This window comes from Labrus mixtus, chromosome 15, assembly GCF_963584025.1.
Source record: "Labrus mixtus chromosome 15, fLabMix1.1, whole genome shotgun sequence".
In the NCBI taxonomy this organism is placed as follows: domain Eukaryota; kingdom Metazoa; phylum Chordata; class Actinopteri; order Labriformes; family Labridae; genus Labrus; species Labrus mixtus.
Genome location: NC_083626.1, coordinates 14,858,396 through 14,870,866, shown reverse-complemented (window position 1 = coordinate 14,870,866; position 12,471 = coordinate 14,858,396). Strand labels below are relative to the sequence as shown.

General features: G+C 38.5%; 1 protein-coding gene and 1 long non-coding RNA gene across 2 annotated transcripts; both read right to left on the bottom strand.

The window, feature by feature from the left end:
* Positions 1-2,175: 2,175 nt before the first annotated feature.
* On the bottom strand, positions 2,176-3,035 carry LOC132989921 (uncharacterized). Its single transcript, XR_009675948.1, has 3 exons — positions 2,899-3,035; positions 2,627-2,649; positions 2,176-2,497 (listed from the first exon to the last, which is right to left on the bottom strand). It is a non-coding gene; the product is annotated as an uncharacterized LOC132989921 (long non-coding RNA).
* Positions 3,036-5,275: 2,240 nt separating this feature from the next.
* On the bottom strand, positions 5,276-11,829 carry pa2g4b (proliferation-associated 2G4, b). The gene is made up of 13 exons (XM_061057129.1): positions 11,658-11,829; positions 10,171-10,299; positions 9,980-10,085; positions 9,806-9,875; positions 8,837-8,929; positions 8,685-8,748; positions 8,513-8,591; positions 8,354-8,432; positions 8,131-8,264; positions 7,441-7,535; positions 6,605-6,732; positions 6,355-6,408; positions 5,276-6,261 (listed from the first exon to the last, which is right to left on the bottom strand). The coding sequence occupies exons 1-13, from the start codon at positions 11,743-11,745 to the stop codon at positions 6,202-6,204; spliced, it is 1,179 nt and encodes a 392-aa protein (XP_060913112.1). The 5' UTR covers positions 11,746-11,829; the 3' UTR covers positions 5,276-6,201.
* Positions 11,830-12,471: the final 642 nt, after the last annotated feature.

Below are 12,471 nucleotides of genomic sequence, written 5' to 3'. Positions count from 1 at the left end.
TACTGTTTGTATAGTATTAGTTCACATGTTTACAAGGTTCACAGGAATATGGAACAAGTCCATTTCATTAAAAAAACCAAATCTTTGCATCTACGTGATGACATGTGACCTGTGATGACTGCCGTTTTGTTCTCCAGCAGGAGAAGCAGAAGTAGCAGTCACACAACAATGACTCTAAATTTTGAAGTTGAAATGTTATGTCAAAATGAGTCAGAGGTCAAACTGGGCCTCATGCAAGTCAGCTGTCTTTGGCTTTATCAATAGTTATTGACATAGAATGACTGTCAACAATAAATGTGTTTAGAGCAGCAAGAAAAGCGAGAATATTTATATCCAGACTATTTTACATCTACCATATTGACTGTAAATTTGTGACTATTTTTCAATAAATGTTTTTCATAATTACTATGCTTATGATGTATTCCTAATACGTTTTTCTTTCTTCACTATATGTTAAAATGTTATAGCTATGTAATAAACGTGCAATTAAAATATCTAGAACATTCTAAATGTTCTGTTTGATAGAACACTTTTAATTGCTACAGCTGCAAACTCAGCAGAGGCTATTTGGTGAAAGCTTATGTCGAGTTTTCCCATGTTTCCAATCAGCTACTACAAGTGCAAAAAGAAGGTTGAGCACCATGGAGTTTGGGAGGTGAAAGTGAAGTTGTGACACAATTTTATGCTTTATTTTCTGAACGGAATACACAAACTTTACTAAAAGAAAAAATGGGTCCCTGGAACACTGTTTAGAGCTTAAAAGCTACTAGGAGAGTTACGGTTTCACTGCGGGCCCCCCACTATAACTTCTCACATATCCTTTTATCTTCAAACAGTGTTACAGGGACCAACATTTCCCCTGGGGGCAGTTTGTGTATTGAGTTATGAACATACACCTCAGAATCTGTACACTTCTCCAACTTTCAAATGTCTCTACCAAAACTACATATTGCACCTTTAAAATGTATTCCTCACATCATTGAACACGTAGGCTAGTAGTACACTTATTAGAGAGGCAGTTAATGGTTGATAAATGTGTGTTTGCTGTGTCATGCCTGCCTACAGCCAGTAATTTTTTCATCTGATTAAATACTTCCTGTTAGTCACCAAACCTCGCTTTATCTACCCTTGAATACAATGTTTTCAGTGATGATAGCACCGTTAACATGTTTGGTTGGTGCAGTTTCATGTTTTTATTAAAGCTGGACTATATTGTTAGTTAACCACGTTCAATTCAGCCTGGACAGTTAAGAACACAATGATTGTAATTTAAAAGGTTACTGTTCAAGGATGTATCATTAAATGTCTTTTAAAAGTTCAGAGGAACCTGAAGATGTCCATCTCAGTTTATTTAATATTGTCCAATGGAACTGTTTAATTTATGTTATTTAGTTTATTACCCTGTTCTACATAGTGCCAAGCTCAATTAATTATTTGTTGTGCTGCATGAAGACTAGGAGTTCAGGCAGCTGAAGCCTCTTGAAACTGCATAAAGAAAACAGAATGAGAGTAGTGACAGAGAGTAATAGGGACACTTTGCTCTCTTGTAGCCTTTTCCCAGCAATAGCCTGATTTGAATATCCTTGCAGAACAGGATAAATTATTACAGTGCCTTGAAGGGCATAATCAAGATGATCAACATGTAGACGTTGTTTGTTCAGTGCAAGCTCTGTGCTGCACAAAGGTTACTGCATTCACACACCCACTGCAGTCATGGGATTTGGTTAGTTTTTATTTATAAGTGCCCCTTTCTATTCAGGTAGAGTTTAAACATATATGAATAACCTTCAATTTTTTAGTTCATACTACTTACTAAATCTTCAATTTTATATTTAAATTACACTTTTCACTCCATTACGTCAGACTTGTTTTAATCCTTTACTTAACAGATTAACTTTGGAAACAAATGGTAGAAGAATTAATTTATGACACATTATTTTAGATGACCACTTTTTAATGCAAGTAATAGTTTTAAGTATGCTCTATTGTAAAGTTTTTAGCTCACCTTGCCACAGTGTAGTTAGGTCAAACATTAATGGGCCTGCTGTATTTAAGTGTCCCAGTGAGCCTTAACAATGAACTGTTATGCAGAGACAGACCGAAAACTGATGCCTCTAAATTAAATTGAACCAAGCCTAAGGCACTTTGAATTGTGCAGCTAGTTAAAACACACAATTTGCCATTTTCTAAACCAAAAACTTTAATCAAATTATGAACAAGAACAAATGACAAAAGTTGAGGAATTAAGAACAAAGAGTCCCGAGGGGTCCCAGAGAAAAGCCCGTCATCCAGCAGGTCTTGAATCCGCTCTCCAGCATCAATCTGCGGCCTCAGGTTGGTGTGGGTGCCACTGGCCGTCAGACTTGACACCGGCATGGTCCTGGGTCTCCAGTTGAGCTCACCGGTCTGGTTGTTGGCAACATGTGCTGTCACAGCCATGGCGGAGAGGACAGGTTACTTGGACCTCTGCCTCATCTTTCGCCTTTTGCGCTTCAGCCTGGGAAATAATAATGACAATAATCAGACAACAACAAAACAAAACAAAAAAATCCTCAAGCACCGTGTAAAAGCAAAAGCTGTCCGGTTACAGCTGCATGGCTGCAAAACGTGCGCCCTACAATCTCACCTGCGCATGCGCTTCTTCCTCCACTGCAAAAGAGAAACAACATCTTAATTACTCGGTTGATTCGTGCATTTGTTGAACAATAACTATACGCTTTAATGAAACTAAATAACATAGACAGACACACACACGGAAAACATGACTCTTTAGTTAAATAGGCCTTCTAAAACATGATATCACTCACTGCCCGTCGCTGTGCTCGGGCTAGCTAGCTAGGAAAAGTTAGCACCAACTTAAAACGATTTTACGCTCAGATGTAAATAAAAATAACAAACCTTAGCCCTCATGTTGAGAAGAGGAGGCTGTGAAGAGAGCGCAAATGGGAGGATTAGTAAGATTGCTTTTTAAATGAACGATGATTAACTCGGATTGTAATAGTAAGAGTTAAGCTTTCTACGTACCAACTACAGAGGAATCGTCTCCACAGAGGACGTCATAACTTGGCGACGTATATTTATAAGGGTGGCTACTGGCTACGTCACTTTTAGTCGCCTGCATTAATTCCTTTTTTTTGTTGTTGTTGAAAAATATGCTACAACAATTTTTCAGAATATATGTCCATGTAAAACCTGAGGATTGTTTAAAGGTGTATACCCTCTGGAGTCTGTATGCTTTATACATTTCCACCGAGGATTGATGGCCGATAGTTAACTCTGTTATCTCCAGCAAGCTCATTTTAAATATGTTTCTCTAGTTCTCTTAGTAATAACATCAGGTCTATAAGAACAATGTTCTAGAAAGATTTAACAACATTACCATATGTCACTTCGTATTGGAATATATTTGTGGATGGTGTGGCATGGATGAAGGTCTGGCTGATACCTAATCCTTATTTGATCACTAATACAATTAAGGACATTTATTTTAAACTCATCCATAAATTTCACCCCTAAAGAAGTTCTGGTTACATTTTTGTGACTTCATTATTGAGAAAATCAATAAAGATTTTGTTTTATTTTGGAAGAATGTATATTTCGGTCTCTGGGAAAGCGGTACACAGATAACCACTTGTGTGTACAGTGAACTTGATAAATCTTTTGATCACAATGGCCAAATTTCACATACATAAATCTAAATTCACAGGTAAAAAAAAAACTATGCTTCATTGCATTTAGTTATGAGTTTAAACAATACATGCATTCAATTCAATACTCTGAAAAACATAAAGCAATTAAAAATGTAACAGCTTGTAGTGTTTGATATTTAATTGTTTCGTAGACTTTGAACCCCACTCCCCCTAGTGTAAACTGTTCTTTTTTAATTATTGTACTTTTTTCTATAATTTATTTGTATACACAGATAAATTGTAAATGCAATATTTTCAGACATGTTAACACTGGTGCCCTCGAATTTCATAGTTCTCTCCAGCTAATATCAACACCTCCGAACAATGGGAGGAATCATTCAAAGAGGGACATAAATCAACAAACAGTCCAATGTGGAGGGAGTTTGACTGGAAAGTCAAAATGTGATACTTTAACACCCCATCCATCACCTCAAAATACAGCAGTACTTCTGAGTTGTGCTGGAGTGGACTAGTGGGGGATTTTACACACATTTTTTGGGACTGCCCAAAAGTTGTAGACTTTTGGAAAAAAAGTACAAAAAGAAATAAGATCAGAAAATCAGATTTTGGGCATCAATCTAATCTTGGATTCTTCACTCTTTATTTTAGGTATAGCTCCTGATATCAACATGGACAGAGACTTGATTTCCTTGCTTACAATTTTGCTATTAATAGCAAAGAAAACAATAACAGCAGAGATGCAGATAATGTCTGGGCTCTAGTCACCTCTTAATATTTTTATTTTTAATTTAATGTAATTTATTTATTTATTTTACTTTAAATGCACTTGTGTATTGTATAGCAAATTACCAATATGTTTGCAGAAGTTGTTAGTCAATCAAGGAAAAAGGATTGAAAAAACGATGTGAAGGCAGCCATATGTGTGGTTATATGCATGTAAGTTTATGTCTATCTAATGTAAGTATGAAGGAAAGGGTGTGTGTATACATGTATGGATATGGATGTGTAGTTGTTTGGTAAAATGACATGTTAGGATTTCATGAGAAAATGGACAAGTGTAACTGAAAAGCATCTCCTGAAGTTGTATGTTTTACCTGTGTATTAAATAAAAAACAAGTTAAAAAAAATAAAATATATATATCAACACCTCTGAAGTAATTTCCTCTGTATTTTTACTTGGCGAGTTTGGGTTAGAATTTTTGATTTTGAGTAAGACATCAAATTCACCCCCCAAATTATACTCCTGACAGGATGCAAGTCTATCATGGTTTGAATTTCCCTCGGGATCAGTAAAGCATCTATCAAGTGCATTTGGATTCCTTTTGGAAAATATGATTTACTATTTATACAAACATATCCTTTAGCTCTTCAAGGTTGATGGTGAAAGACACAAGTGAACTAATACACTCTTGTAAATCCAGGCTGCAGCCCTTCCTGTACCAAACCATTAAGTTGTCAGACATGAGTCTGCACTTCTTTGGAGGTTGTTAGTATTCTTCCCCACATTCCTCATTTGACTTCTGATAAATGCAATTAGTGAAAAAGCTTGAGAAGGACGACTCTTCAGAATCATAAAAACACATTCACTCATCATGACAATCAGCTGAAACACAAAACCAATAAAATGATGTCAGGTGGCTTTTTAATGTTTCCAAAAATAGTCTCTGAAAGTGGGATATGTTTTACAAAAGCATCCATATATCTAACAGGTACGGACTCTTTATGTAAACACAGACTGTCAGACTCAGTGGTGGCATTACAAGACTGAATGCTGAACCCTTGGCAGGAGTTAGACCTCAACTGAAAAAAAGAAAGTCATTTATATTGATTACTCAAAATCGTAGAAATGTTAGACATTGTTAGCCGAGTAACCTACAGTAGTTGTGTGGAAGTATACACTATCTACGAGTAGATGGACCTTAGCAAGAGTTGTATAAATGCGGAAATTAGGCTGAAATCACCGGTAATAATTACTGATGATGTCAACCTCTTAACTTGTGTAAATGTCATATGACACCAAAGATCAAGACAGGTGTTACACATTCCAGTCCACAAGTTAACACACACATTTCAAAATGCATGGCTATAGAGGCATGACCTCTAGGAAGATGTTTAAATCCTACACAATCACACTGACAGAGTATTGTGCAGTCATCATTCTTGGTTGCTCTGTATTTTATTTTTCATTTACTGAATCTAAGGGGGATAGACAAAGGCCCAAGGTCGGTCAAATGGTTCGATGTTCCAGTGAGTTAATGCCCGGACACAACACATCCTTTTTTTAAATATTTTTAGCAGAGTTGTGTCCTCTATTAACAGAATAAGGATGTCTGAAGGACTGTGAGATTTATTAACGATGAGCATTGTGTGTGTGTGTGTGCGCGCGTGTATTTTAGGTGGAGTGACAGAATTTAGGAGCACCATCATCCCAGACTGACATCAATTAGATTCAGAGGTATTCACAGCGGCTATACCCGCAAGTGCCTCAGACAGCTGGGACAGAGGGATTGGTGACGTCTGTTCTTTGGGCCTTCAGATGTCAGTCGGAAATTTACTCTGCAGCTTCAGTCTCCATTGCCTGTCCAGTTGCGCTCTCAACAGTCTTTGAAGCCTTAAAGAATAAAAAGATTGACATGAAAGGAAATCAGAAATTTGCAGCTGTTTTCTTGTTCATTAACATTAAATGCACAGCCCTGTAACTCACCTTCTTTTTCTTCTTCTTCTGAGTCTTACGGCTGGCTGAGCTCTGAAGCAAAGCCTTCAAATGGGGGGGGGGGGGGGGGAAGTAGACAAAAATGACTTTCAGAATCTCGCAGGGGCACATCACATCATACATCAATAAATAATTGCCGGTGGAATGCTTAGTCAGCTAACAGCATGCTTCAGCAGCCGTGTTGGTCCAGTAGTTTATTCTCGGAATGGGAGGCAATATCCACCCATCAATCATGTTGTACCTTCAGCTCTGGGTCCTCCACTTCATGCTCGGACTTGTAGAGTTCTGGCTCAAAGAGGCTGTTTGTGATTCGCAGAGGTCCATTGGCCATGAGCAGCACGGTGAACTTGAACTGAGCGACAACTTCACCTGAAGGTTGAAAGTTGCAATATGAGTGACATTGGGTGGAATATTAGTTCATCAAATGTTCCAGGTATCTAAGGCCAGACCAGGTGAAGAACTTGTTGTAGTGCATTTCATTATACATCATATCATTAAAATGCATGGTCAAAGTTATTTTCTTTGGAGTTGCTTATTTAGACAGGCATAGGCTGATTCTTGTTGACATTGAAATAGCACAAAAATAAGCAAACAATAACACGTTTGCATTGTTTTAGTTTTTGTGCAACAATAGTTAAAGTTACAATAATATATATGACCTACAGGGTCCACCGTGCACAGCCAAGCTACGTTCTCAGGGGCCTGTGGTACAATGAAAATGACTTTACTGTCACAATGATATATATATCAAGGAAATTTGTTTTATGGTTATCAGACATGATAACACTGAACAGACCTGGCATTACTTTAGGACCGTATTTAACAACCCTTCAAAGGTTTTCTGTCAACTATTTAAACTACGCCGTGATGAGGTTACACATTTTTGTTACCAGTACTACCTGTGCAGTAACTTCTCTTTCTACTTCTTTCTTATTTACCATTTAAAAAAAAAAAAAAAAAAATATATATATATATATATAGACATTTTTATACCTTACTTCCTTTAGTTCATGTACGAACGAACCCATTTTTTCATGCACATGAAACCTTGAATCATTCCCGTAGTGTTCTACTCACTCTCTTTCTCATGCAGCACGTTGAACGGCTGCACCAGCTCATGTTTGGAACACTCCACCACGCCCAACCTGGCCTTGCCTTCTTCCTCAAACGCTCTGAGAAGACGAACACAGAAGATAAGAAAATATTAGGGGTGACACTTTGGATAATAATGAAGCCCTGAGCAGATATGCATCTATACTTTTGATTTAATCCACCCAAGAGATTTCCAGATGTTTTCTTTTGGGTCTGGACTCATTGATCGCATTATCTTGAGATAACAACGCTGGTATTCCTGTGATAAGTTCATTTCAGTTGTTTTCTCAAGATCTCAACTTTTTCCTTCCAGTTATTGAGATAAAGCTGGTTTTCCCATATTACCATACATCTCTGTGCTTAGCTTGACATGACAAAGCTTGTTTTTCTCGTGATAATGGGACATTTTCTGACAATCGAGAATACTAAACAATAGGCTGTTCATTGTGATAGGTCAGACCTTGACATGACATGCTGCCATTACCTATTTCTAAGTTTGTTTTGTGCTTTTGCAACTCTGGGGATATGGGATAAAACAAAGTTGAGATCTCCAGAAAATACTGTTACTCTTAATCACATGGAAATGAACTTAATAATATGTATGGACGCATGTCTGCCTAGGGCTTCCCCCAATGACCACAGTGATGAAACAGATGTGAAGTAAAGAGACGCTACCTCAGAGTGAAAGGCATTGTATCGAAGCGTCTCTCCACCTCGCTGAAGAACGTCCGAGATGCCTTCATCTTCAAGCCGTAAACCTTGTTGGGGTCTCTTTTGTACACGGTGGTCCTCTGACCGGCATCTTTTGCCTGAATCCAAAACCAAACACATGAATAACCTTGCCTTTGTGAGACTTTTTTAAAATGAAGTGGATTTATCTAACACAGTTGCCTCTCACCTTTCCCTCTCCAGTGCTGATCAGTACATCCACTGCGTACACCTCATGCACCTCAAACTCGGCCTTCTCGTGGTCCTTTCTACAAAGACAAAGTGAAAAGGTCACCCAAAGGTTTCGCACTCATCAGGTCAGTGAAAATCTCTGGCTGGGTGAACTCACTTCTGCTGGTCCGTTGGGTTTTGGATGATAGTTTTCTCCCCATCAATCACGTGTTGTTTGAGCTGATGGGACAGCATGCCTGTACAGAGAAAAGGAACAAAGTGAGTCAAGCATGTCAAATTTTATTTAGCCAATGTAAGGCATCGGAGCTTGAAGGTGTTCACTAACTTACCCTCGATAGGGGAGCACTTAAATGACTTAGCGATCTTGTTCCAGGCTTCTGTCACTTGTGTGTTCTGACAGACGAGACATAGAAACGTTTATTATTAGAGGTGTGAACTGTGACGCCGTCTGATCAGTGGTCATCATGGTCGGAGACTTTACCTGGTTTCCTGGCTTAACAAGACGCAGAGCAGCCTCAGCACAGAGGTGAGCTGCTTTGATAACATCAGCCTTCCGTCCTGTCAAAGGGTTTTCCTAAAGACACAGGAGGATCTTTTTAATAAGGTGAAAAAAAAACAAATATTGATCTACCAATGAATGACATCACAAAACTTAAGGAATGTTCCCAACTCAAACTTCTGTAAGTTAAGTCAGATTTTGTTCCTTCCTGTCTTCAGTTCAGCGCCACAACACTCACTAAATCAGCCTACATGAGTCTCAAAATGACCTGCAAAATGAACCTTCAGACACCTGATGGTCATTAGTCATCAGACACCAGAGAAACAATCTGAGCTTGAGTTAACCGAATGTCTGTTCACTGTCCCTGAGGCCACACCAAAAACCTTGGGAGAACGATGGTTTTCATCATTTAATTGCTTAGAGGGTGTTCAACAGGTTTTCTTCACACATATCTTTGTTTTGGAGGGGAGAAGTGGAGAGGACTATTTTGGAATATTCAGCTCCTGCTCAAAAATGATTGAACTATGAACAGTGAAGAACTCCTCCTTCTCTCACTGACAACTAAATTCTCTGCAGCCGGGGTGCTGGGGGCCTAGTGGTCAGTTAGTGCGCCCCATATTCAGAGGCTTCAGTCCTTGAAGTAGGCAGACTGGGTTCAGGTCCGAACTGTGGCTCTCTGTCCCAGATTTCCGAGTCTATCCACCATCCTATCTCTACATTAAAAGGCATAACCACCCCTCTCAAAAAAAAAAAAGTTCCTCTGCAGCCATGCGGTTGCTTCTGTCTTGGTCTTTTTACTAAAGCACAGCTAAAAAGTTCTGCTCTTCTGTCGAAATGAGATTCCATTTTGAGTGGTCTCGACTAATTGTTCAAACATCCACCCTAGAAATCATGGCTCTTGTGGGAATGGGCACCAAAGTGCAGCTATTTCTTTTTCTTAAAGTAACTTACCTTGGTCACTCCAACAACGAAGCTGTGAGCCACGTTTGAGATGAAGCCATCGACATGCACACCCAGGTCACTGTAAACAAAAATACCCCCAAAAAAGATTAAGAGAGGGTGAAATTAAATATCCCAGAATTTATCTAATACTCGGGATCGGCAGGAATACATTTGGTAGCTTACAGTTTGACAAGGTCCCCATCCTTCAGTATGACATCAGGGTCGCTCTTCAGGGGGGAGTGATGGCATACGCAGTTGTTAACCGACACACAAGTAGGAAAAGCGATACCTGTGAAAAAAAAAAGAGGGCGAACAATGAAGTGCTGAGTCAGAGACAATTATTTTCAGTGCCGAGAGCAGCAAACAAGACTTACCTTTCTTCATTTCCTTTTCTTTTTTGAAGACTTTCCCAGTTTCTGCCATGATGAAGGCATCTCCCTTTTCACACAGGCTGAGCACAGAGACGCCAGCCAAAGCTGCCCCGACCACCGTCTTCAGAGCCTCTGCAGGACAAAAAAAAAAAAAAAAAAAAGAGACATCATGATGTGGTGAAAATGGGACTGAAGAACACGATGTATATTGTTTTCGGCTGTCACTAAGTAATTAGTCTGTTGACCATTTTCTGGGTCTTTCAGTTCATCATCTTTCATTACATTTCAGATAAGTTGGTTATAATTGACCAAGGTGACCTCCCATAATTCCTATTATTGAACAAGTGACACCACCTTGGATAGGAAGTGCAGTAACCATGAACCTGCTCACTTTAAAAAGGCTTATTTTATTGGCCCGTGACTCGTGCTGCCATATTACAATGAGAACAAATAACTTCACTACGATGATATCACACGAGCTAGAGCTGAAACATTTAATGGATTGTGAAGCACCCACTGCATTCAATTATTTTCACTTCTAAGTAATAATAATGGAATGAAAACGACCATTTACTGCAAATTGATGTTGAGCTGTGGGATTTTTTAATAGGTTTAGGATTACTGATAAATTGATTCTGACAGACTTACACAAGGAAAACATCAAATTGACGACATTACACCACAAGTACACTTTCTGAGATTAAACACTAGTCATAGTTAACATTGGATTTAAAAGTTTAACTTGTCGGCAGGAGGGAAACCTGATGACTCTACAGATTGAGAGTGATATTATAGTCTAAATATAAATATTAAGGTTGAACAGGTGACAGGTGTGAATGTGACCCATGAGAGTGACTCGAAACCCTTCAGTAGAAAATGGAAAAAAAACATGACAATACTTATTATTTGTTTGTTCATGGTTTGTTTAAAATCCATTAATAATAAATGAGGTAATTTAAAACAGATAAAGGAGTGGGTGAATTGTAGTATGAATAACTCTTCACATGTGAACATTTAGGACAAACCAGGTTTCCATTAAACTCTCAAGAGATGCAAAATTATTCGTTCCGATTTGAGTTTAGTTCAATGTATTAATTTAAAATGTCAACTATTTACTTGTTGGAACAACCCGAAAGGCGTCTTTGAATTTTCTACTTGTCATTGTTATCTGTTACGTTAGCACTCACGGCTAGCTAACGCTGGCTAGATCGGTAAGCGCAGCCACAATGCTAGCAGCCTAACACTTAGCGCTCATGCTAATGTGACAGCAACAAATAACAAATAACGACTTAAATTTAACAAAGGTCTGATTAAATACACAGATAGACACATGTTTCCTTCCGACTAAACAAAGGAGCGCTTTCTTGAGTGAAGTAAGCGTAGGCAGCAGCTGCAGCACATGGCACAGCTGCTGCCTGGCTAGCTGACACTGCTAGCTAACGTTACACTTGTGGACTGTGGAGACAAACATGAAGCTGCGTCGGACTTACGATTCGCGATCTCGGCACCCATCTTGTACTTGGTGACGACCAAGTCATCGGCGATGGTCTGCTCCTGTGTCTCGTCATCTCCAGACATGTTGGCAAGTGTGTCCGCGAACTCAGAGTAACTTTTTTTCCCCCGGCGGGTGTCAGTCAGTCAGTCACAGGATGAACCACGCTGCTCTCTGCACCGGCCCGCCCGACTACAGCTCGCAGCCTACGATCAACTAGATCCCGCCTGCTGCCAAAGAGTCACTCCGCAGGTCAAGATAGTTCACCGCCCTTTGCCTTTGCGTGGCGCTTTTAAGAATTATAATTAAGTAGGGAGTGGTATTCAAATCTAGGTGTTTTAAAATACGTTAATGTAATTGAAATTGTGGATAGTCTGTCAATAATATATATATATCGATATAACATTTATGAACAAGAAAAACAAATAAAAAAAGGCTTTTTTTTATAAAGGTTGTGACAAGTAGTTGAAATATGACGGAGGAAGAGAATGCATTATAGAAATGTTGAGGATTATTTTTTTACGCAGGATTTACATTGAGGACATAAATAATAAGTCTGGGGAAATAATACTATCAAAGAAATAAAAGAAAGCATATATGAAATAAACATGGAAAAACGAATCTATTCATTAAAGGTTGTCGTGATACATTCAATCGCTTAGTCTCTCGTTGGAAGTTTTCTAATTTATTTATTTCTTCTTTATTTATTTCGAACGATTAAAAAATAGATGAAAATGAATAAACAAATGAAAAAAAATAAAAATCTGTATAAAATTTCAATTTCAATATAATACACATTTGACTCGTTCGAA